Here is a 25284-nt window from a genome sequence, read left to right as displayed (position 1 = left end):
ATTTTTTGAAAAGCGCGCGCGCACGCGCGCCGAGAGGAAAAAGTTTGCCTCAATTTCTACGTCATCAGCCCCCCATTCCCCATCCGCGCGAATTTTTATGACATAAATGTGTTTAAAATCAAAATGCCTTACTGAAGGCTACAGTGAAATATCCATGAAGCGTAAGCTTCTATTATAAATCCATGGTATAAAGTTCTGTCAATTTAACGTGGTTTAATAGACTATACAGGGTGTTTTCTTTGGGTCAGAGAAGGGATCTAAAACATTTAGTTTCGGAGGTACGGGCCCCCAAACATTGGCTTCCGAAACAAGGAAAATGGCAACCCTGAGGGGTAAGACATATCAGCCTGCCCATCTTGTTTAGACCATTTGAATAGCCTCCAATCTAAGACCGTTAATTAGCCTTATCTAGCAGAAGCTGGTAATGTAATTAAGTTATTCAAAGTGTAGATGAAACGTTGCCTAAATACTCGCAACTTGGGAGACTTTGTTAAACGGCGTTTTGTTTCAGTATCTCTTGAAATTTTCCAAAGTCGAGAGAGGAGAATGGAAATGGTAGTAGTTTTATAACTGTACCTGTACACCTGTACACCGAGCTCGGCGTTTATTATTAATCTTGCTCGTTACAATTATCAGATTAGATTTATTGAGGCAGCTATATAGGCGCCGCCACCTCGACGCGTTTTTAGCTTTTCGCTCGTTAAAGTTTATGCACCAACTTAGACACCCGACGGCTGGCTGGCGGTTTCACGTTCACCTTTTGACATTTTTGCAATACGAATTTCATATTTCATGAATTCAGGCCGATAATGTTCTTAGCAATTAACTGCTTCCCGATGAAAACTGAACTATTCCACTGCAATTCTACCAATTAACTTGAGGTCATAACGTACTAAATATAATTGAAGTGAAATAATTTTTTTAATTCATAATCGTTCAGATAAAAGGATTGTTACTTCCTGGTTACTTGAAAATTACCACTTGAGTAGCAGAAGCACGTATTTGTTAGAAACTCAAAAAATTGTAAACTATATTCAATCCTATACAATAATGGTATACTTAACCAATAGCAAAAGTTTATAAGACATGTTCCATAAGGAAGACATTTCCTATACTTCGTAATGCTACTGAGAGACTTACAGCTCGAGCTAGTTCGAGGGAGAACGACGGAAGCGAGAATTGACTAGGCCTACACTCGATGGTGGTTAATTTTGCAGGACTTCCATCTTCCTATATAGTCTGCATTACTAAGCCTTTGACAGCGCCCAAATCAATCACCCTGAATCTTCATGACAAGCTCCAGTTTGTAAACAGTGATAAACTTATTGAACATATCGCATGAACTAATGACTATATTAATCATAAGCAATTATGGAATATTTAACAAATACTAAATATTATCCTAATTAACTAGATATATGTTTAACTCCAAAAATCGACTAGATTACATAGTTTCGAGTTTAATGTCTCTAAAAGTTAAAATAATTGCACTCACCTTTATATCAAATTTCTTTTAAATACTTGATTAATTTGGCGAAGGTAGTACGTACATATTGAACCTGCAGTTCAAGCGATTCCAACTGCAACGGTTAAAATTTCAAAATGGATTCTAGTTGAAGTTGTTTCTCAGTCGCTAATCTTGCGTAATTAAAATATAAAGAGCTAAACGCCTTATCGCTAATAACGATAACGGATGTGATACGACACTCCTAATTGTTCAAAGGGGACACTGAAATGATTAAGTACTTGTAACCTATTTTAAAGTGATATTGCAAGATACACATAAAATTGTGTCCATAATGAAGGACTTCCAGCGTATATTGTATTTTAATCCTCAACCATAACTTCGAGGAACTCTGGGATCGCAAACGCATTATTCTTAAATAATAATCATAATACTTAAATAGGCAGTTGCATTGTTAATATCATATTATTTAGAATGTTAAACAAATTCCGGAAGCGGGCGTTTCTATATAATTCCGTCATATCCGGTATTCTCCCCCCTCTCTTTTATATAGTTGAGGTTTTAGGAAGCGTGGATCTATCATAGAGGATGTGCAATAGAGGAGTAGACAGACAATGGTCGTATTAAGTTCTCGTTAGGGTTTTGGAGCTACTTAGGCGGAATTCGGTTTCCTAGGAGACACGTGATTCCCGTTGTCTAAATCACTCTACGCTGTAGAGCGGACGACACGTTTCAACAGATGTATATAATACATATCTTTGAGAGAAGTGTGCCACCACAAAGCGGGAGGGGTAATTGTATCATGATTCTTCCCAACATTTGGAGTGCACCAGGTTACTAAACCGAATCACATACGCGATAAATAGTTCCCCTCATCATTACTCTATTAGGTCTGCTTAACTATTTGCCAAGGCGCATGCACTTGTGCGTTTTTGTACCCCACGTCAAGACAATCAAGGTTTGTGTGTGCTTGATGCTCAGGATTTAGTAAATACCAAACAGTTATAGAATTCAGTCTAGCACGGTGCGATGCCCATCTGACTTAAGTTTGATGAGGGGGAGACCGAACAAGAATATGGGTCAGCCTGGGAATAATCACGTTACATAACTCACAGACCAGGAATAAGTTATTCCTGGTCTGTGCATAACTGAAGTATTAAGAGAATACAGAGTGTCATCCTTCATCTATTACCACCTTCTGGTTTCAACCAATAAGGAAGTGGTCTTGTATTGAAGGCTATCAGTCAATGGGAAGTAACGGAGAGACACACGACCTTAAGGCTTAAACGGCTACTCCTCTACCGTGTATCCTCTATGGATCTATGGATGTAAAGAGCGAGCAACCGGAAATGTTCTTGGTGGCCGTTAATCCGCGAGGCTTCACCTGCCCGATTTCACTCCCTCCGCTCCCACTTATTCTTCGGCCGATTAATAACGAAATGAAACCTAACAAAAGAGGGCTTTAAAAGTGCCGGCGTAAGGCTTTTTAAGCTTTATTTGATAATTACACAGCTGAATATTTTTGTATTCCCATATTTTTTGCGTAGTCGGCGGTCACGTGAGGCGCAGATAGGGCCAGTTTTGTTCTTTTCGTATACTCATTTCTAAATGGCATAAGTAAAAGCCTTATCAGACGATGCAAACGTTTGAATCAACTAGATGGGTCAAAACGTTGAGTCAGAAAAAAATTAGTCTGTTATTAATTGTTAATTTGGTTTTTCAACCTGTCCAACTTCTGTTAATTCACACGACTCAACTAGTTTACTCAACTCAAGTTCACTCTTCTAAATGAGTCAAAAAGCTGTATGGTCGGAAAGTGTTTAGAGACATACGCATACAGAAATAACTTTATTGATATTATTTTTTGAAGGAAATTACATTAAACGAATTAAAGTTAATTCAATTGTTGCTTCGTTGATTTTTGAAGCCTAAGCGATTAAACACTAAGTTTATAATTAAGAAATGATGCTTCTAAAAATACCGTAATTGAAAAGTTTAATTAGGCCTATGGTCAGTAGCCCTATCTTGGAACACTTTCTCAAACTTTTTGGAAAGTCAGATTTTTCAGTAACAAATAAGTTACTGAATTGAACAAGCAGACCATTACAATAAGTTTGAACTATTGCCGATCGATTGCACCCATTTTCAGATTGCTAAGACGCGTACTTTTCCTGCAAAATGGGTTTTAAAAAAGGTCGATTTCAGCCCTAACTTGGAACAGTTCGTCCTAAATTGGAACGCCCCCGTCCTAAATTGGAACACCCCGTCCTAATTTGGAACACCCTAATTTGAATACGAAAATATCCGTGTTTTTGCAACTAATAATAGCAAATATAATTTGTTAGCGATGCTACGACCATCTAGCGACCAACGCTTTCCATTTTATACCTGTACATATATTTTAAAGGGCACTGAGTGTCATCTGCTTAAAGCTTCAAAAATTGGCGCGCTGTCAGTTCACTACGGTTAAACATTGTAAATTAAATGCACTCTAAAGGCTCGTTTACATGTGAGCGAGAATTAAGCTTAAAGCGGAGAGTAGAAGTTGAAAGTCGAATCTTTTTCTCGCGCCTAAAAAAATCGCGTCTGCCAAAAGCGTTTGTTCCCGCAGCTCCACCTGCTCCTTCGTTTACATACGAGCTGGGCAGTAGCATGAGCCTAGATTGCAGAGTTGTCTTTCAGTCGGAAGTAAACAACTAAAATGGCGTCGACTGTCGTTAGTTTACTTCTGCTTAAAGAGAAACTATTGCTTTTGAAAAACATTCGGCATTTATAACAAAAAAACAACAGAAAATTAGAACTGAACGTCGTTGGTGGGCACATCCTATATGGAGAAATAGAAACAAAGATGGCTATTTTCGCCTTTTGGAAGGTTACTTGATGTAATTTGTCAAGATGCGTATATTTTCTCTACTTGAGCTTGAGAATAATTTTGATTTAATTGCCGAGCTTGAAAGGATGAGGCAAATTAATGTGATTACACGTATTTAAAAAAATTTATCTTGTTCTTTTAAAGACATTCTCAATGGTGGTGCCTAGGCCTATTTCGCGAGATAAACAAACGCCAAAATATCAAACGATATTCGGTCCTTGGATATTATTGGCTTGGAAAATCACGTGACTCTTTGCGAGAAGCAAACACGAGCTGAAGATTCTACTGCGGCAGATCGGAGCTTATTCCGAACACCCGCTTCATCTATGAGCAACAAGCGCTTGTAAACGGTATGCCTAGGGAACGCAAACCCCAATACGCCTCATCTCTCAGCTTTACGCTTCGACTTTTTCCATTTCTCGCGCACATGTAAACGAGCCTTTACGGTATTTCGAATGAAATAATTACCAAGTTAGATCAAAGTAACCTACACTGTTATGTTTTTGTGGCGTAATTGTGTCGAATCTACATTTTACATCAAATGAGTCATGATACGGTGTTTGAAACCCAATATCACTAGGCGAAACATGCTAAATCAGCTAAAATTGGCATCACGTTTATGACTAAATCTGGACACTGGGCTGATAATACCCGTATCTTTTCCGCATCTTAATCTACGCTAACGGGACCAAAAGTATTAAACAGGTAATGAATCAACGCATCTTCTAAGGTCTTTTTGTTGTCCTTTAGTGAGTAAAACATTAGTTATGGATGTAAAAAGATAGATTAAATTTTCGTGTATCGGGGTGTTCCATTTTAGGCAAATGAGGACATATTTTCTATTCGAGTTTTCTCAATAATTTTTGGGCCTAACCTGGCGTTGAAAGTGTTTAATTTGAAGAGAAAGATCCGAAGTTTTCAATGGAATCATTTTCGTAAGCCCATGTTTTTCCCATTGGCCGTGAAAGCTTATTTCCCGAGACCCATGGGAGAACTTTCCCTTCATTTTGGAAAAAATAAATTATGCAAAATATGAGGTTGTCTAATTATGCTTGTATCTTATCTGGAATTTATGATAGAGTCTTGAGGCCGTGTTTTATGGATAGAGGGATGTTCATTCTTCCAAATGAGCCCTTAAAATATTAATTTGAAGCTCTCGAACTTAAGTTATGACGATTTTAAGAAAAGTGTTCCAAATTAGAGCTGTTCCTAATTAGGGCAGCTGACCCTATATAATGAACTGGTTCAGTGTCACTTAAATGATGTGTCGTGAGATTTGCAAATTGTTTTGAGATACAAGGATAAAATTTTCAATTTCGAATCAAAATCGTAAATGGGTAAAATTGCCATAATATAATGCCGTAAACATTTCACACGCCACCAGCTAATTTTAAGCCTCTTATTGGCCTACAAATAATTCGTGACTGTCTCTAGGAGTCTAAGTTGTCTAGTAGTTGGTGCTTGTTTAGCACGGGCTATGTAAGAATCATATTTTCACCACCACATTTTGGTCGTATAGAAAATTTTCAAAATACAACTTTCTGAAATTTAAAATACCATGTAGGTACATGTATAAACGGGCAAAAGATGTGAATTGTATTTTCGGGGCGTCGGTTTTCGATTTGACGTCTTATCCCTCATAAATCGTAACACTAACTAATAGGATTAAGTCATTCTTGTATTGTAGATAGCTTGGAAACCTTGTTCACAGTGTATCTTGAAAAAGTTCAAAGCCAAATTGAATTTTTAAATGGCTTTGAGTTGCTAGCGATGTTAAATGAAAACGAATTACCAATTCGTAGCAATTCGAATTCAATCAACCGAACATGAACAAATTTCCCTGGAAAGTCTTCGTGCTAACTTGCAACATGTGAACGCATATTTCGAGAATAACAGTGACCAAGGATGCGAAGAACCCGAAGAGACAAACGCGAAAAATGACCACGAAAGCCGAGACGTTGATGATGACGAATGCGTCAGGGGTTTCAGTTTTCTGACAGGGATGCAATTCATTCTTCAAAGACGGGTTCAGATCCATCAAGCAGTCGCCCTCGGTCAACTGGAGCAACCTGACAAAATGCTGAAATTAAGACCATCATAAAAATACAACTTCGAATGAGAAGCTAACCTTCTGTTGACGGTCTTGATCAGAGCTTGCGAAACGTTTTTGTTGAAGTACAGCGCCCAGTAGTTTATTATTAAAGGTTGCTGGCTCAGTTTCATTTTGCAACTTCCCGTCTTGGCGTATCTGTTCTTGATTATATTCCAATTATGACTTTCTACAGATATGAGGAATTTTTCTCGATTTTCGATTCCCGAAACAATGCCTTCGGTTTGTAATAATGTGCCAAATGACAGGTAACACGATTCAGGGTTCGCATCGGCTCTCTTTATTACTTCCGCAAATGCCGTGTTATACTGTGCAATTTTCTAAATGATAAACGGAGAAGATTTAAACATTATTTTTAGTTCCGAGATGACTTCATCAATTTCTGTGACGAATGTGGAACGGAAGAAACATGTACGTGGAATATTGAATACCTGTACTAAATTCAAAGGTGCGCTGCCTTTCATGAACAAAGGATTCGCCTCGGGAAATTGAAATACATCGTCGATGGTGTCGAAGGGAAGTGCTTCCGATTGGCTCGAATATTGTGACGTCATTTCCGAAGATACGAAAAGCAATAGAATGAAAGACGCCAAACTCCACGAAACCGAAAGAAAACGAGAGATTCCGTTGCAATTCAAACTTTGAGGACCTGAGATTGAAATTGAATTTAGTTTTGAAGTAAGTATATCGTTGCTCTGGAAGTTCTTACTCGTTCCCAGAAGGCATTGTAACAAAAACATGAAGGGCAGTTCCGATTTCGCTTTCCCGTATTTAGAGTTCAATTTTCCGGTCATGTAAATCAGCCCAGCGACACCAAAGAACAAAACGACCAACTAGATATAATTAAAACGAACACTTTTTAGAATGTATAGCACATGGGTCAAGTGGTTCAAGATCGATACAAGTTATAATGCAAAACTACACGGCAATTTTGCGCGGGATATCTAGGCTAGGTTTATGGAAAGACGACTTACCCATATGTTGACGACAGAGAAAATGTCGTTTTCAGTTGATTGATTTGTTCCAAAAACTATTTGGGTTCTCGAAATCAAAAATGGGTGCGAAGATGGAAATTCATTGAAACGATCACTTGTTACGAACAAAGGAGTTATGGCAAAATCGGCTTCCTGCGAATTAGAAACGTTTATGTAGTTATTATCGCAATTCTTAGTATCGAGGATGAATTCTTGGTTCAGAATTTATTTGGAGTTATACATTTCTTTCGAGCATTCCTAGAAGTCCGTTCCAAGAATTATTAACTTTCGCTCCCCAAAACTCATCAGCATTCGGGATAACAGAAACGCTGAAAGATATTTTGAAGAATGTGATTATTGTTATTCAAAAAGCAAAACGTTATTGTTACGATTTATTACGTGATATTGTCGAGTATTTGTAGAACATGCAGGAATTTAATCATGTAGCCAGTTTTCTCTCCTTGTTCATTCAAAAACACAAATGGCGAAAACTGAAAACAAAGATAATGTTTTACGAGCGCACTCCAATCAAATTCGTCGTCAATCTGAGTGTTTGAAGGACTAGATTAGAACCAGGTCCAAAATCTTTTTGCATTATTACTCCGTGTGGTTATCTCTAACCCCTAAAACCGGAGTTTAGAGAAAATATTTCCATTTGAAACTCTTTCCAATCAATCGCTTTCGATACAGCTATCCATCAAATTAAACCAAATTGCCGCAATCTCTCCGGGTGAATTCTTTGACGACGGCAATGTTGTATCTTTCAAAATGCTTCCAAGATCCGAAAGAGGATCTTTTCTTAACAAGGATCCCGACAAACCCGTTTTACGTCCATCCGAAGTCAGGAAAACTGCTGTTAACTCATACCATAGAACTAATGTATTCCCTCTCGCAATTCTTTCACATTACGAGCTCCAAGATGATAGTGGATCTTGTCTTAATCGCTTTCTATCCACGCTTGTTTTTCGTGTACTCGGGAAAGAAACCCACACACCCAAAACACCATCACAAGGACTATATAACCACACCTATCTAATAACTGGGTATTAACGCGTATCTCTCTAAGTCTAAAGTAAATAATTGAGCTCGAAGAGAGACGTGGGATTTGACGAGTATAGTATGCTTTAAATTTAAACGCTTCAAACTTACATTAATAAACGGAGCTCTATAGTATCTGGTCATTTCGTTGTCCATTATTTATTCTTCTGTTTTTGAAGCAATTGTAGTCGCAATTTCTGATTGGAGTCAATTCCGAATTCAATCCATAATTTTTAAACGAATGAAATGTTGTTAGGGGTCCCTTCTCAAGTTTTGGTAACCGCGCAATGCGAGTTCAAATAAGCCTTTGGGGAATTGATCTTGGCGTTGCGCGTGCACCCACCCAGGCGAAGAATATTAAGAACACAGTCTAATGATTCTCTTTGCGTGTTTGGACTTTTCCAAACTTTCCCTTCTTAGTGTTACTTCTAATTTCTGGCCTCAGCGCATATCGTACCATAATAGAAATGGTTGTTGCTTTCCCAAGTTCTGAAGGAATCGGAGCAGACCTAATGATCCTATATACCTTTCTTTGGAATAAACATTTTTCCTAGATCGATGAGTTTTCGACTGTTCTAGACACGTTAATCGTTCATTGCTTAGCAAATTGATTTTCCGATCATTAGTTTCAACGCCTATCACGTTATTAGCAGATGTAACATGAGATAACCAGTGCAGCTTGGACATTGTGCTGGTATGAGAGTCCTACCTAGTTGCAATTGCAATGACACTAGGTGGCAGCACTTAATAATCGCTTACCGAAGGGTAGGGGCGTGCGTGAGGCACACTGCGAGACTTTCAGTGTCGCCCATCATCATTGCCACTCAATCTTACCTCTTTTCTGGTTTCTTTGCATTTGTTGTTGGTCAATCGCGGCTATGAAACAAAATAAACGTTAAAAGACTTCCATGTTGACTGGAAGAGTGGGCTATCCGTGCTTCAAAGAACCTAGGTCTGTATTTAACACTGGTAAATCTTTTTTTTTTAAGCAATAATTTTAGGGGTGAAAAGATGTCGATATTGAAGGCATTAGGCGTTGTTGATTTTCTTCTAAATAAATCCTCATTTTTAAATTGCCATTATTCCATTTATAAGAAGGTGCTATCACAAGCCGATAACAATTGATAGAGACAGTGAGTAAATATTTATTCGTAGGCCAATAATAGACTTAATCAACTACCTCGTGGCATTCAAGTTACTCAGTAATATACTGTATTATGTCAATTTTGTATATGAAGCCTATTTGACTCGAAATTTTAAAAATATTTTTATAATCTCGGCACACTAAAATGTGTTGCAAAGAAATCAACATACTAAAGTTTACAAACGACAGAGTTTCGCAGTGAAAAAAAAAAAGCTCATTCAATTAACACACACACACAAACACACCTTGTGGTTATTAATTATGAAATGACGGATTACAGACTGTTTTGTTTGGTTGTTTTGCAGAATGATTTAATTAGTTTCGCCGATTGATCCGTCGCTAATTGCGAGATTCCAAGGATGCCATCGCGATTCATTAAGAATTGCGCTATTAGAAATGCAGATTCAAGTTCGCTGACTCAAACTATCTGCTTTGTAGAGTATATGAAGAATATTGAAATTGAGAAACAATAATTTTATGCTTTGAATTTTGAGATGAGAAATAATTTTTTGATTTATTTTTTAATTATTTTTTTTTGTGTCGTGCAAAGTTGTGGTGAGATATTTTTTGATTGAAATGAAGCGTACGAGTGTATATAGTTCCTCTTTATACGATCTTGACGTTTCATTCTGGGAATTTTTGGGTTTTCTGGATTTATTTTCAAAAATGGTTGCCTGTCTATTTCAATAATTTTTCGTTAATATGTTTTTCAAATCGTGTCATAAACAATTATAAATCTAATTTTTAAACGCAAAGCAATTGAAAATAGTTGTTTGGCCCTTTGATTTGTTAACGATGTTTAATAAAAACGAATTCTTATAGCAACCGAAGATTAACTAATTTCCTTTGGAAGGCCGCGTAGAAATTATATTAAGGTATCCCGTGTTAACGTTCAATGTGTTGATGGATATGCTTTTGTATACACTAGGCCTACATCTTATTGCTATGTTTTAAGTACTTTTGAAAGGATTAATGTCGGTCTAAAGAGATGACTCCGGTTAGGTAAGGCGTTACCATGTTAACTTTTACACATGTAAACGCATATTTCGAGAATAACAGTGACCAAGGATGCGGAAAATCCGAAGAGACAGACGCGGAAAATAACCATGAAAGCGGAGACGTTGATGACGACGAATGCGTCAGGGGTTTCCGGTTTCTGACAGGGATGCATTTCGTTCTTCAAAGACGGGTTCAGATCCTCGAAGACATCGCCCTCAGTCAACTGGCGCAACCTAACAAATTGCAACGATCAACTCCACCATAAACCTAGAACTAAAAGAGAAGATACTGACCTCCTGTTGACGGTCTTGATCAGAGCTTGCGAAACGTTTTTCTTGAAATACATCGCTAAGTAGGTTGCCATAAAAGGCTGGCCTTGTTTAATTTTGCAACTTCCTGTTTTGGCGTATCGGTTCTTGATTAAAATCCAGCTAAGAACTTCATTCGATATGAAAAATGATTCTCTATTCTCGATTGCCGAATGAATGTCATCGTTTTCTAGTATACTGTCGAAAATTTGGTATTGCGAACCGGGGTTGGCTCGCGCTCTCTTTATTACTTCTTGAAACGCTGCATTATGTCGTGCAATTTTCTAAATTGAATAAGGGAAAATTTAAGCAATATTTTCGGTTCTCTTTTTAAATCTGGGAACGGAGCGAGAGATGGCTTCAATCGCTTTAACGAATGCGGAAGTATAATATGCACGTAGAATATTGACCTGTATTAAACTGTATGTTCCACTCCCTGTTACCAACAAAGGCTTTGCCTCGGGAAAGTGAAATACATCATCGATGGTGTCGAAGGGAAGCGCTTCCGATTGGCTCGAATACTGTGACGTCATTTCCGAGGAAACGAAAAGCAATAGAACGAAGGACGCCAAACTCCACGAAACCGAAAGAAAACGAGGGATTCCGTTGCAATTCAAACTTTGAGGACCTGAAATTGAAATTTAAATCAGTTTTGAAATGAGCATAGCGTTGTTTTATTACTTCTTACTCGTTCCCAGAAGGCATTGCAACAAAAACATGAAGGGCAGTTCCGATTTCACTTTCCCGTATTTAGAGTTTAGTTTTCCAGTCATGTAAATCAGCGCAGCGACACCGAAGAACAAAACGACTAGCTAGATATATTTAATACGAACACTTTTAGAATATTGCACAAAAGGTCTAGTGATTCATGATGGATAGAAATTAGAAGGGAAAACTACACAGCTATTTTGCGCGGGATATCTAGGTTTGTGGAAAGACGACTTACCCATATATCGACAACAGAGAAAATGTTGTTTTCATTTGACTGATTTGTTCCGAAAACAATTTGGGTTCTCGATATCAAAAATGGGTGTGAAGATGGAAAGTCATTGAAACGATCACTTGTTACGAACAAAGGAGTTATTGCAAAATCGGCTTCCTGCGAATTAAAAACGTTTAAGTAGTTATTTTCGCAATTATTCTTAGTATCGACTATCGAGGATGAATTCTTGGTTCAGAATATATATTTTTAATCATACATTTCTTTGGAGCATTCCTAGAAGTCCGTTCCAAGAATTATTAACTTTGGCTCCCCAAAACTCATCAGCATTCGGGATAACAGAAACGCTGAAAGATATTTTGAAGAATGTGATTGATGTTATTCAAAATGCTAAACGTTAATGTTACGTTTAATTACGTGATATTGTCGAGTGTTTGTAGAACATGCAGGAATTTAATCATGTAGCCAGTTTTCTCTCCTTGTTCATTCAAAAACGCAAATGGTGAAAACTGAAAACAAAGATAATGTTTTACGAGCGCACTTCAATCTAAGTGTATGAAGGACTAAATTAGAACCAGGTCAAAAATATTTTTGCATTACTCCGTGTGGTTATCTCCCCATCTCTAACCTCTAAAACCAGAGTTAAGAAAAATATTTTAATTTGAAACGCCTTTCAATCAATCGCTTTCGATACAGCTATCCATCAAATTAACCCAAAATATGAGGGTTGCCGCAATCTCACCGGGTGAATTCTTTGACGACGCCAATGTTGTTTCTTTCAAAATACTTCCAAGATCCGAAAGAGGATTTTTTTAACAAGGAACTCAAGAAAAAGCCGTTTTACGTCGATTCGAAGTTAGGAAAACTGCTTTAAACTCTTATCATAGCGGTAATGTACTTCCTTTCGAAATTCTTTCACATTTCGAGCTCCAAGGTGATAGTGGATCTTGTCTTAATCGCTTTCTATCCACGCTTGTTTTTCGTGTACCCGGGCAACCAACAAACAAACACACACAAAGACACAGACAAAACACCACCACTAGGACTAGGTCAGGCTATATAACCACACCTTTACTGGGTATTTACGCGTATCTCTCTAAAGAAAATAATTACGAATTTGAGCTCAAAGAAAGCCGTGGGATTTGACAGAGTATCATTATGCTTTAAATTTAAATGCTTCAAACTTACATTAATAAACGGAGCTCTATAGCATCTGGTCATTTCGTTGTCCATTATGTATTCCTCTGTTTTTGAAGCAATTGTAGTCGCAATTTCTGATTTCAGTCGGTGCAGTCAATAGAGAAATAAACCTTAATTTGTAAACGAATGAAATGTTGTTAGGGGTTCCTTCTCAAGGTGTGGTAACGGCGCAATGCTAATTTGAAGCTGAGTTGTTCAAATTAGCTTTGGGGAATTGATCTTCCTGTAGCGCGTGCACCCACCCAGGCGAAGAATATTAAGAGCACAGTCTAATTAAATCTCTTTGCGTGTTTGGACTTTTCCAAACTTTCCCTTCTTAGTATTACTTTTAATGTCTGGCCCCAGTGCATACCGTTTGTTGCTTTCCTAAGTTCCAAAGGAATCGGAGCAGACCTAATGATCCTATATACCTATCTTTGGAGTAAACATTTTTCTGAGATCGACGAGTTTACGACTGTTCTAGACACGTTAATCGTTCATTGCTTTGCAAATTGATTTTTCGATCATAAGTTTCAACGCTTATCACTTTATTAGCTGATGTTACACGAGATAACCAGTGCAGCTTGGACGTTACATTGACATTGCGCTGGTATGAGAGTCCTACCTATATTGCAATGGCAGTAGTTGGCAGCACTTAACAATCGCCTGCACCGAAGGTTAGGGGCGTGCGCGAGGTACACTGCGAGACTTTCAGTGTCGCCCATCATCATTGCCACTCAATCTTACCTCTTTTCCGGTTTCTTTGCATTTATTGTTCGTCAATCGTGGCTTTGAAAGAGAATAAACAATTTTTCATGTTGACTAGAAGAGTGGGCTATCCGTGCTTCAAAGCTCCTAGTCTGTATTTAATACTGGTAAATCGTGTTTTTAAGCAATAATTTTAGGAGTGAAAAGATTGCGATATTGCAGGCATTAGCCCTTGTTGATTTTCTTCTAAATAAATCCACATTTTGAAATTACCAATATTACACTTAGATATATGTAATATCACAACCCGATAACAATTGATAGTGAGCAAATATTTATTTGTAGGCCAATAATAGACTTAATCAACTACCTCTTGGCATTTTTCAAAGAAATCAACATGCTAAAGTATACAAACGACAGAGTTTCGTAGGTAAAAAGAAGCTCATTCATTTAACACAAACACCCTGTGGTGGTTTATTATGAAATGACGGATTGCAGACTGTTTTGTTTGGTTGTTTTGCAGAGTGATTTAATTAGTTTCGCCGTTTCATTCGGCCCTAATTGCGGGATTCCATCGCGATTCTTTAAGAAATACGCTAGTAGAAATACAGATTCAAGTTCGCTGACTCTAATTAAAACTATCTGCTTTGTAGGGTATATGAGAAATATTGAAATTGATAAACAATAATTTTATGATATGAATTTAAATTTCAGTAAGTTTGTAAATAGTTCTCTTGATTCGGAGAGGTAATATTTTGGTTTTCCCAACCTGTTTTCCTTTAACATGTTTTTCTAATCGCGTCCTCAACAATTTCAAATATAATTTTTAAACGCAAAGCAATTGAAAATAGTAATATGACCATAGAAGATATATTTTGTTAATCGCTTTGTAAACAATTTCGGTTGTAGATGACGAATACGGCTTCTCCTTCATCTACAAAACCACGGATCTCAAGTTTCATTTATCATCCTATCGAAGACAATCGAATTTTTAATACAAACCATTTCGTTTAAAAATAATAGTTCTTATTTCGTGAGATGGCATTCGTATGCTTTGCCCTTGGTATGGACTGCCACATGTTGTTATGGTTATAAAGTGTTTGTTCAGCGTTATTACTTGTACATCTAAATGAAACTCGTATCATATATGGAAACTCGCGATTCAAACATCTGTTTCTGATCGTCACTGTTCGTATCGAAGAGTGCGTAATTCGGAGTTGAAAACTGCATCGTTTTGCCTCGGTTTTCCCTTCACCCATGCCTGGAAATGAACGTATCCCAGAGTACCTCGCGATTTGGCTTATAGCGTCATTTTCGGAAACTGTTTTCACATTTTAATTTTTAAAGGCACAGATACCCTCTGAATCATATGACCCTACCAAAATGAAGAGGATAATGGGAAGACTTCGTTGCCTTTGGTGGCAAGTACACTTCCAAGTTACTACTGACCTTCTAAAGAACGATGACCAGAAAGTTTTTATCAAGTCTACAACGTTCGTGGGTGACCGGACTAATACTCGGTCAAAATCGAGGGGTAGACACTTTGGATCTCTGTGTACACCTGAGTTCAAAAGAGTTCAGCTTTGACAGTGCATTGAGTTCAAAGCCTTCGGAACTCAGAGTTCAGCTTTGACAGTACATTGAGTTCAAGACATATTGTACACCTGAGTTCTCAAGTGTCTACCCCCTCGGTCAAAATTGATAAGAAGTGTTGAAGCTGAGCCTCGGCTGTTGTTTAGTTTAAACAAAGGGCATTAGATCCTCCAGTAGTCGAGAAGTGGAAGGGCAGCTAATCTTGGCAAATGACTGGAGTAGGTTTAACTCGGGCCTTGTAGACGAATTACGATTGGTTGGTGTCTAGAGGTTTATCGAGCATGCTAGGAGCGCCACAGGAGGCAGAATTTTTAACATGATGAAATCAGCTTCAGGGTCTGGCTGGCTAGTAACGGCGAGTGATACGCTCCTGCTGCCTCGTATGGATGTATGTACCAGTACACCGTTTTTCAAGTTCACGCGCTGGTAAAAGCAACCATCCTCAGTACCGGTGAGACCAACTCTATGGAAAAACATATTCGGTTTTCCCTTTTCAATAACAACGTTGGATTTAAATTCATCTGACAAAGAAAGCAGAAACTCGGCCTCACGACAATTATTACAATAGAAAGTTCAGGTAAAAATAAAAATTATTAATAAAAGTGTAAAATTAGCCGGATGCAAAGAGAAATTAGATATTTCAGTCCATTCAAACTTATTGTATCATTTCAAATCGCCCCCGTCGATGGACAGGGGGTCGCTAGCCATTTCCGTTCAAGGTCCGTTTTCATAAGCCAGTAGATTTAGTGGCCATCTACACTCAGGACTCCCAGCTATATAAAGATCAAAAGTTGTCAGGGTACGGTTGGAAGGGTCGAATGCCCAGGGCCCTAGATGTAAACCCTTGTTAAATATTAGGTCCAGGCCGGGAGTAGTTTCATGGCATTTTCCATAGAGTAACTTTATTGGAGTTAGAGTGAACGTTTATGTTAACAGAAAATGTTTAAACACTGTTGGCTAATGTCCCACAAGTTTCTCTACGTCTAAAGTTTGTCCCACAAGTTTTTCCAACGTCTAAAGTTTGTCCCACAAGTTTTTCCAACGTGTAAAGTTTGTCCCACAAGTTTCCCAACGTGTAAAGTTTGTCCCACAAGTTTCCCAACGTGTAAAGTTTGTCCCACAAGTTTCCCAACGTCTAAAGTTTGTCCCACAAGTTTCCCAACGTCTAAAGTTTGTCCCACAAGTTTCCCAACGCCTAAAGTTTGTCCCACAAGTTTCCCAACGCCTAAAGTTTGTCCCACAAGTTTCCCAACGCCTAAAGTTTGTCTCACAAGTTTCCCAACGCCTAAAGTTTGTCCCACAAGTTTACCAACGCCTAAAGTTTGTCCCACAAGTTTCCCAACGTCTAAAGTTTGTCCCACAAGTTTCCCAACGTCTAAAGTTTGTCCCACAAGTTTCCCAACGTCTAAAGTTTGTCCCACAAGTTTCCCAACGTCTAAAGTTTGTCCCACAAGTTTCCCAACGCCTAAAGTTTGTCCCACAAGTTTCCCAACGCCTAAAGTTTGTCCCACTCGGGTTTTTCCCAAAAACTACTCTACAGTACCATTAGCATAAAACTGTATATTGAAAACGGGCCTTTTTATCGTCCTTTTGAACCTTTTTATACCATCTTTTTCATCAATTTTTATTGTTATCAGAAGACCGACGTCGCTTTCCCACCAAAAAATCTATCTTTGGCAATCTCCCAGAGCGAGTTTGCAGAGCGTCACTGGCACTAGCTTCGATTGGTACAGCTCGCCCCTACAGATTGATTTGAAAATGTTCAATACTGCGAGATCCTTTTGGTTTCTGTTTTGCGGATTGTACTTGTCCTATCCGATATGTGTGGGTTCAAGTAGTCAAGTACCGGATCAAAAACTTCTTGTGATTTTGTTGGACGGATTTCGATGGGATTATCAAGATTTGGATAAGACCTTGTTGGGATTTCCGAGGATGGAGAGATTGGGAGTTCGGGCCGAATACGTCACTCCCATTTTCCCCTCGGTGTCATATCCTAATTGGTACACCATAGTCACTGGTAAGTTTCAAACTGAAATTGTATATATCTTGCACTAGATAAGCTATTTGGCGTTGCGCGAATGTTTCAAGCGACTAGAGAACGAAAAGAGTGTCTTGTCTATGTATAGACATTAAATACTAAATATTCTTTGAGAACATCGCTATCAAAAATGCTGTTTAATCAGGGTATAATCGTAGTTAATTACCAGGGCCTGGCCTTAATGGCTTGTGGTAAACAGTGGTATAGACAAATTAGTTTATTACAAAGAGAGAAACCAACACTCAGATAGTTATTACGCCAGATAGAGCCCGAATTCACTACACCATTCGGGAGGCTAACAAATCGCACTGCCTCTAACGGAGCTTCTTGGCGAGAGAGGGAAGATACCCCAATGGTGGCCGTCCTCGATCCTGTGTCTTGGTTTCTCTCTTTGTAATAACCGAATTTGTCTATTGCGGATCGAACCAAACAGCTTCTAAACCATAGTGCCTATTAAGTTTGAAATGTAGCTCGAATAAATTACAATTTGGAATTAGGTTAATAAAACCGCATACATTAATGAAGTACATTAATGTTCGTTCTGGTTCGTTAATTATATTATATTTTTATCAATACAATAAGAGAAGTGTCACCCCGGGATTGGTTTCCTAATGTTAACTTAGGTGATCATTTATTCGAGTATTTTTTGAAGTATTATTTCCGCTACAGGTTGTTGTTCACTTTGACATGACAGTTATTTGATTTTTAGACTGTATTTAATGCTAATTCAGACTTTTGAAAACCAAAACCTTTCAACTTGAGAAGGTTAATTGCATTTTCAGGTCAGCCATATTTATACCTCCGAAACTTGACAACAATGAGTTGTCGTTGGTTTTTTCTTAAAAACTAAAATTTAAAACAAATTATATTTCTTCTAAAATAATTCTTTTTGTTCAAAAGCACGTTTGCTTTCCAAGCATTATTGACCAAAGTGATTAGAGCCAGAAATATAACAGCTAGAAGTCTATAATAAACTCCCTCTCCTTACGGGTAAAAGCATCACTCTGGTAGAAATTAGATACAGGCAAAGACTATAGTGAATATTTTTAAATTCACTAAAGTTCGGTCGTTATTCCGCATGGAAGGCTTTCAACATTTTGGCTGCCATTTTTCAAAATGGCCGTCGATTGGGAAAATATTTCTAAATGAGTTTCTACTACTTAAGTGTAACGTCCCTGCAGAATTTTGGCTCACTTTATAAAGCGGTTTGGGCTTGACTTTGATTATCCATCTGTTGGAACTTGTTCTAACAGATGTCGAGTAATGCTTTGATTTATTACCGTATAGGGTTATACGCTGAAAGTCACGGTATGGTTGGCAACTACATGTACGACCCTGACCGCAAAGCTCGCTTCGTCATGGATGATACGCCACCTTTGGAGTTCTGGTGGAACCAAGCGGAGCCCATTTGGACCACGACTCAAAAGAAAGGCATGAACACGGCCGCCCTCTGGTGGGACGGATGCCAAATACCGCACGATAACATTACACCTAGAATATGCACCGCCTACAAAAGCCCCAATGGCTGGAAAACGCTCGACCAGGACGTGTCCGACGCCTTACTGGACAGTCTCAGAAGGTTTCAGAGAAACGAAACAAAGTTGGAATTGGTGTACTACGAGAAGGTCGACCACGTTGGTGAGATGTTTAACAATTTGTAGATCACGTTCGACATCGGCGGTAACCCGTTGATTTGAAAGCATGGAACGTCATAACCCACTGTCTCTTACCTTAGTGACGACCCCCTTCCGGGGGCGAATAGTATTCTCTATTACAAAGTTGCCTCCACTGCGGGGGATACGCAGTTCATTCCCCTCTCTACCAAAACTTCTGTATCGTCAAACCTTTGTTATAATATTTGAAATCCCGTGCGATTATACAATTGATAATTAATGTTACGTGACCGTAATAAATACAATCGGCCGGATGGTCTTGAGGGAGAACTGACTTTAATATTGTAGTCACCAGGACGTCACGCTACTTGATACTGCACTCTGTCCGCCAAGTAGCCTGGCCTCCTGGTACCAGTAAATGGTATCAATCGTCCTAGTCTGACATCTGTATACTGTATGTTTAGGTCACGGTAAAGGCGTTGATTCGGTCGAACGCATCGAAGCAGTCCGTAGTGCCGATGAAATTATCACGAAAGTCTTGGATAATATCGAAACTTTCCATTTAACAGATCAAGTAATTTAAAAACACCTTTAATGTTAATGTTAATCTTCAATAAGCTAAATAATATTCGCCACGTGTTGGTGTCAAATGTCCGACACCTTTCTGAACTGAATCGATTTAACTTGTTGACGGTTAAAATTGACTTCAATGACACCAGAAGTAGGATAAGGGACTAGAAGTAAAAAGCTCTAGCATTGGTAATAGATCCTGGCACTAGTGAACAAATTTGAGGATTTTATGCCGCTTCCATCGCACCTACACTAGAGAGAAAAAATTGGTCGAGTGCGAAAAAATTTCCAATCCCCTTCCCCTCATCCTAAAGCCACGGAACACGGACGCGGGTACTTGAATCTAGTTCGGCCGTCTACCACCAAGAGCGTCTCACGTTTTGGAGGGAAAACTCAGAAACCGCTACCAGAGGGCCAACCGTTGGTGTGTTATCAAGAATATTCACTTTCGCCAAGTGAAGAATTTGGTTACCTCAATACTTCTAGTCCCTTATCCTACTTCTGATGAAACTTATTGAATCAAATTTCAAATAAATGTTTTCAACCTTAGGTTAACTTGATGATTGTGTCAGATCACGGTATGACCGATTCGGCTCGATTTAAAATGATTAATTTCACCAACGCTTACGATCCGAATGACATCTTGTACATCGTCCAACAAACGACTCTAGTTATGATCGAGCCTAAACCGGGTCGCGAAATGAAAGTCATGAATGATTTGATGCGAGCCAACATCGAAGGAGTCGACATTTACAACAAAAGCACCATTCCCGAATTTTATCATATTAAAAATAACAATAGAACGTTTTCAATAATGATCGTCGCTAGATTTGGATATTACGTTGTCACGGTAAAATTAATGAAACCTTTTTCTCAAATATGTATAAGATTTTGAAAATTAATTATTTTCTTTTGTAGACATATACATTTGAACCAAATCCACCCGGTGTAACTGGGTCGGTTAAATTGGGGAGCCACGGTTACGATCCTTATTCGACCAGAGATATGAGAACCATATTCTATGGTATTGGCCCTGGTAAGATCATCGTCTTTATATTGGGTCAAGATCTCATTCACGTTAAGAGAGAACGTTCGAGTTTACCTATAACTGTGCTTCCATCAAGTACTACCTAGGTCCCTCCCATCCCGCCATTTTATCGATACACTAACACCTACTGGTGGACTATCCATTCATTATTTATCGAAATTGTCGTTCTTGATCTCGATGTGAGGGAGACTGACTCCAGAATTAGTAGAAATGTTTATTAGAGCAACAGTTGATAGTGCTGGTTATGTCGATATAAATATAGACCGAATAGTAAATAGTAAAATAGACAATAGTTATTCGATTATTATAACAAGGAAAGGCCACTATATAAGAGGGGTGGCGTAGCGGTTAGCGCTTTTGCCTCGCAGCAAGAGGAACCCGGGTTCGATCCCAGACTGTGGCACCGGGTGAAAATCTGGGAACAAATCCTTCTGCGTAGAGTTTGCAAGTTCTCTCCCCGCTTGTTAAAAGGAGTTTTCCTCCGCGGTCTAACCCGGTTTCTCCTTTCCATCAAAACTTGCTGAGGTTAACGGTAATAGTTAGTATAGGGCGCTGTAGGTTAGCTGTGGCATAGGGTCTAGCCACCACCCCTCTATGCATTGTAAAGGGACCCACCTGTAAATAAGTCGCGAGTTGACCTAGTGTGGAAATCCCTTTGTAGTCAAAGCTTAGATTAGATTAGATTAGATTAGATTTTCCTTAAGTGCCTGAACAACCAAGGCTTACGTTTGAAACTTAAGGTAAATAGCCATATTTTAATATAATACCACGTTATTTTTATCTGTCCCTACCCCGATTTATAAAAAATATATTTTTAATAAGGCCGATCCGATGTTATTAATCTGAATCGTATACTAATACTTAACATTGTTGTCAATAGTTTCTTTCGACTTCTTGCCTAGGCCGACTCTCGAGTCGCTACTGGCCGCGTCCATTTAACATTTTATATTTTATTCAGTAATTTCCACTCGATCACGCGCGTCACGACGCAAGCTGCTCTCGCTATAGCTATAGCGCGAGCAGCGCAGCGTCTGGGAGCGCGAAGCGAGTGGGCTATGGCTAAACCGACTTAAACTAGGCCCCTCCCAGAAAAAAAAGATAACTCTGACTTCATGGAAGCGGATTAGACTGACTCGAACGTTCTCTCTTAACGTGAATGAGATCTTGATTGGGTTTAATGTATTGCCAATATGGTTGTCTGTTAAAACCTAAGGCAAAAATCATCGATAGGCCATTACGTTCTCTCCCTTCAGTCAAAAGTCCAAAACCACCCGGTCTTGGACTCCCGCTTCAGTGCTTTTTTTCTTGGTAGTCACGGGGATGGGTGAAACTCATGACGTATCTATTTCAGCCTTCAAGAAAGGTTATCGAAGTCGACCCCTGGAAATGGTGGATCATTATAACACCATGTGTCACGTCCTGGGTATTGGTCCTTTGCCCAATAACGGATCGTGGGATCGGGTCAGAGACATGTTTGTCTCTCCCGAGAAGACCGAGGCCCAATCGGCGCCCGGAAATGCTCAACAACTCTTTGTTTTCCAATCTTGGGTTATTCTCGCCACTGCGACTTTCTTCGCCACTCGACATTTGTCGTCGCTCAGAAGTTGAAATTAATCTCAATTAGATTTAAATTTGAGTTCTAAATCAGGAACCGCTTTTGCACCTGGTTTTTCGATTATAACAAAAGTGTATAGATATAAAAACAAAAGTACACTTCATTATCAATTCCCTGCCCTCGGCTGTAGACGACTTGTAATCTGAGAAGCAAACCACCCTCCGCTCATCCGCCTACAGGAACTAATCAATCAGAAGAGCATCTTGACGTCATAGGTTTTTAGAAAGTAGTACACGATGCTTACGATCCAAAAGTTATTTTTTGGAACTAGAGCTAGCATCTCCTACTTTATAAGCTATTCACGGCTTGTTTCCAGTGCCACGGTGCAAAGGGGTTGACACTATTTTGAGTGGTAAAGAAGGGCTTCTCATATTACATGGCGAAAGCAAGTATCTACGAAGTGCACTTTATGATTTTATATCTATATACTTTTGCTTATTCGTTATCATTTAACTTTGGTACCTTTCTCACTGGCTTCGAAGTTCGAACCAGTTTCCACTGTACATTAGTGAACTTGGCATAAGACAGTTCTTTAACTCTTGTAAAATATATTGGCAGAAAACTATGAACCCCCATTAATTATTTCGCTCATTCCGAAATTAATAATGAGGCGTAATATAAGAACTCTAATTTAAATCCCTTTTATTTGCTCAGACTGTGAATTAGAAAACAATAATTTGAATAAAGTAATTAAGAACTTAAGAATGCTTGACGAACTACCGTGGATTAGTTCAAAAACAGTAACGTCAAGGAATTCCGAACTGCTTGAGAAATTCTATTTTAGCAATGAATCGATAGCAAAATTGCGAATGAATTCGGAAAGATTTCTAACACCAAACAATAGGAAAAAATATGTGAATTCCAACAATTGCAACTCTGGAAACAGAATAAATTTTTTTAATGGTTAGTTCATCAAGCATTCCTTTAGCCAGTAAAAAAAATTGTATAAAGTAATCTTAAATAAAAATTGTGAATTGGGCAATAATTGAAGTTCAAAACAGGGTAAATATTGGACCAATGTGGTGGTATTTTAATTTAAACAAACTTGACGACCCCAAAAACAAGCTGGTAAGTAAACAAACAACAACGGGTCTCTTTCTTTTGAAAACTATTTAACACGTAGCGGTTTGTCCGTGACATCGATGAGACGATAAAGCCAAGGGCTGCCTTATCGACGTTTACTCACCAAATGATTGGATATAAGCTGGGTTAGTAAAACCAAGAAAAAAAAATAGTTTTGGTCGGGGAGCGTGGAAAAAACCGGTACAAAGTTAACTAAGTTTATGGTTACAAAGCGGTAAAGTAGCGATTTTTAGTGCATTTTCGTGATGGTTGTTAATGTTATGATATGTTAGGAAAATAACAATAGTATTTTAAGTAGGCTTAGGATCTGTGAAAATCTAGGTGCACAACCGTATCAGTTCGAACCAGATGACCATCTACGTTGTAGGTACAAGTACGTAACCCAGGTTAGCCACGTAATAGCTATGTAGAGAACTGTCCCGCGACCCTATTGCTGAGAAGCGAAGGCGCTGGTTGCTTCGCCTCCCCACTGGACATTTTTGTAAGTGTTAGACAAAAAGCGGGACAGTGCATGCGGGACAATTTAATTCTGGTATTATTATAAAGAGCTCTTATCGTGGTTAAGAAGCGCTGTCTCCCTATGACTCCTTCAAACCTTTCGATGACAAAAAACATATTTACCGCAATTTTTCTGCATAACGTCTCGGTAGTCTTCGAGATTTTCGTCGGACGGGCCGGCGGCCACAACCGCGACGACGAACACCGAGCATAGGAGAGCGAGAGCGGACAAGTACTTCATCATATGGCGTTCAATAATATCGAGAAATAATTTTGTAATATCATGAAGTAATTTTGTAATGCCATGAAGTAATTTTTTAATATCATCAAATTTTTTTTAATATGATTAAACATTCCTAAAAATACATGTGTAAACAAGTTGGGAAAACCAAAATATTACCTCTCCGAGTCAAGAGGAGAACTACTTCAAACCTTAATTAATTATGGAATTATTTCTCTTTTCTATGTTAAAATTTACGAATTATTAAAGTAGTATTGAAGGCAAAGCGCATATACAGTAAAGCAGACGACATTTTTCATCCAAGTAAGATATGCCTTAGCTTTATTTTCTAATCTCTAAAGCCAGGTTTATGCCATCTACAGTTGTAGTATAGCTTAAGTAATATATAAACAGCCATTTCAAATAAAAATATAAACATTGTTTTTGGAATATCAAATGAAGCAGAGCTTTATAGTTACAAAACTATGTGAATTCTTCGAAATTACAAAAAAATCCCTATAATCAATTTATATTAGGACAAAAACAAATATAAAGGTATTATAGGATTTCTTTACATATCTACAGAAGGCGAACTACTAACGTGGCGCATTAAACAACGGACGGACGCACACACACAGATAAACTCATAGTGCTATTTAACTCTTCCTTTATTAATTTGCAACCCTCTTTTCTATTCGTTGGTGCTGAACGCGCACCGCCGCTAAGGTAAAGGATGCTACTTTAAACATGTTACTAATATTGATTAACCAAATGAAAACAAGGAATTGAGCAAGCCAGTGTTCTCTTTAATTTCTGGGTATCTTAATTAATAACAATTTATACTTAAACTAGGTGTAGGCATAAGACTATATCGCTATCTAATAATATAGCCAGGTGCCGCCCTACTATTACGATTGCATGAGACAAAGAAAATAATGATCAAAATGTGAGGCGACACATCGGTGGAGGGCTTCTGAAATCGTTCTCTACATCCGTCCTTTTGACTCAAACATACGGGGTGGACGTCTACAGTTGGTGTCCTTGTATGTCGTTACATAATAATAGTTGGCGTGGCCATCGCCTTGGCTATCATCATTATGACGTCAGTTCTGACTCCTGTTCTCGTCTCCCTTCGGTTCTGAGGTACTTCGGAACGCTTTCGGGAACCAGTCTCCCGTGATTCCAGCCTAGTTAGTTTAACCTGGGTCGTTCTGCCATTAACGTTTCTAAGTACTCCGCTCCGCTATGTTCTCACGGTAAAAGTCTACT

At 38.5% G+C, this 25284-nt stretch overlaps 3 protein-coding genes across 4 annotated transcripts in view; 1 reads left to right on the top strand and 2 right to left on the bottom strand.

Moving 5' to 3' along the window:
• LOC149647424 (glycerophosphocholine cholinephosphodiesterase ENPP6-like) overlaps window positions 1–23212 on the top strand; it is a 42034-nt gene extending 18822 nt beyond the window's left edge. The window contains exons 1-7 of one of the 2 annotated variants that reach the window (XM_089850254.1): window positions 15572–15907; window positions 16968–17347; window positions 18656–19006; window positions 19446–19555; window positions 20102–20401; window positions 20470–20587; window positions 21951–23212. In XM_089850254.1, coding sequence (XP_089706380.1) covers window positions 17089–17347; window positions 18656–19006; window positions 19446–19555; window positions 20102–20401; window positions 20470–20587; window positions 21951–22207 — 1395 coding nt within the window. In that variant the 5' untranslated portion in view covers window positions 15572–15907; window positions 16968–17088 and the 3' untranslated portion in view covers window positions 22208–23212. Of the gene's footprint in view, window positions 1–15571; window positions 15908–16967; window positions 17348–18655; window positions 19007–19445; window positions 19556–20101; window positions 20402–20469; window positions 20588–21950 lie in introns of those variants that run through there. The other variant, XM_089850255.1, reaches the window with a different exon arrangement.
• LOC149647426 (uncharacterized) lies at window positions 6154–9979 on the bottom strand. Its single transcript, XM_089850293.1, has 10 exons — window positions 9886–9979; window positions 9294–9335; window positions 8917–9034; window positions 7821–7982; window positions 7663–7750; window positions 7422–7574; window positions 7157–7280; window positions 6879–7096; window positions 6466–6767; window positions 6154–6406 (listed from the first exon to the last, which is right to left on the bottom strand). Exons 1-10 carry the CDS (start codon window positions 9977–9979, stop codon window positions 6154–6156), a joined length of 1554 nt encoding a protein of 517 aa, XP_089706419.1.
• On the bottom strand, window positions 10622–13138 carry LOC149647425 (putative glutamate receptor). The gene is made up of 8 exons (XM_089850258.1): window positions 13039–13138; window positions 12268–12359; window positions 12110–12197; window positions 11857–12009; window positions 11599–11722; window positions 11321–11538; window positions 10896–11194; window positions 10622–10835 (listed from the first exon to the last, which is right to left on the bottom strand). Exons 1-8 carry the CDS (start codon window positions 13081–13083, stop codon window positions 10622–10624), a joined length of 1233 nt encoding a protein of 410 aa, XP_089706384.1. The 5' UTR covers window positions 13084–13138.
• Window positions 23213–25284: the final 2072 nt, after the last annotated feature.

The sequence above is a fragment of the Phalangium opilio genome, unplaced genomic scaffold, assembly GCF_054372755.1.
Source record: "Phalangium opilio isolate 3A_F unplaced genomic scaffold, DU_Popi_V2 ptg000089l_1, whole genome shotgun sequence".
NCBI classification, from domain to species: domain Eukaryota; kingdom Metazoa; phylum Arthropoda; class Arachnida; order Opiliones; family Phalangiidae; genus Phalangium; species Phalangium opilio.
Note: the sequence above shows the minus strand (reverse complement) of the source record. Positions and strands in the feature narration are given on the sequence as shown.

Excerpts from the sequence above, each read along its gene's own strand:
- LOC149647426 (XM_089850293.1), bottom strand. The coding sequence starts at position 9,979 with ATGAATCGCGATGGCATCCTTGGAATCTCGCAATTAGCGACGGATCAA. Across the intron at positions 7,281-7,421 it reads TCTCTGTCGTCAACATATGG|TTGGTCGTTTTGTTCTTTGG; the intron begins GTAAGTCGTCTT and ends AATTATATCTAG. Across the intron at positions 6,407-6,465 it reads ATCAAGACCGTCAACAGAAG|GTTGCTCCAGTTGACCGAGG; the intron begins GTTAGCTTCTCA and ends GCATTTTGTCAG.
- LOC149647425 (XM_089850258.1), bottom strand. The coding sequence starts at position 13,083 with ATGGACAACGAAATGACCAGATGCTATAGAGCTCCGTTTATTAAT. Across the intron at positions 12,198-12,267 it reads CAAACACTCGACAATATCAC|CGTTTCTGTTATCCCGAATG; the intron begins GTAATTAAACGT and ends AATATCTTTCAG. Across the intron at positions 11,723-11,856 it reads TCTCTGTTGTCGATATATGG|CTAGTCGTTTTGTTCTTCGG; the intron begins GTAAGTCGTCTT and ends AAATATATCTAG.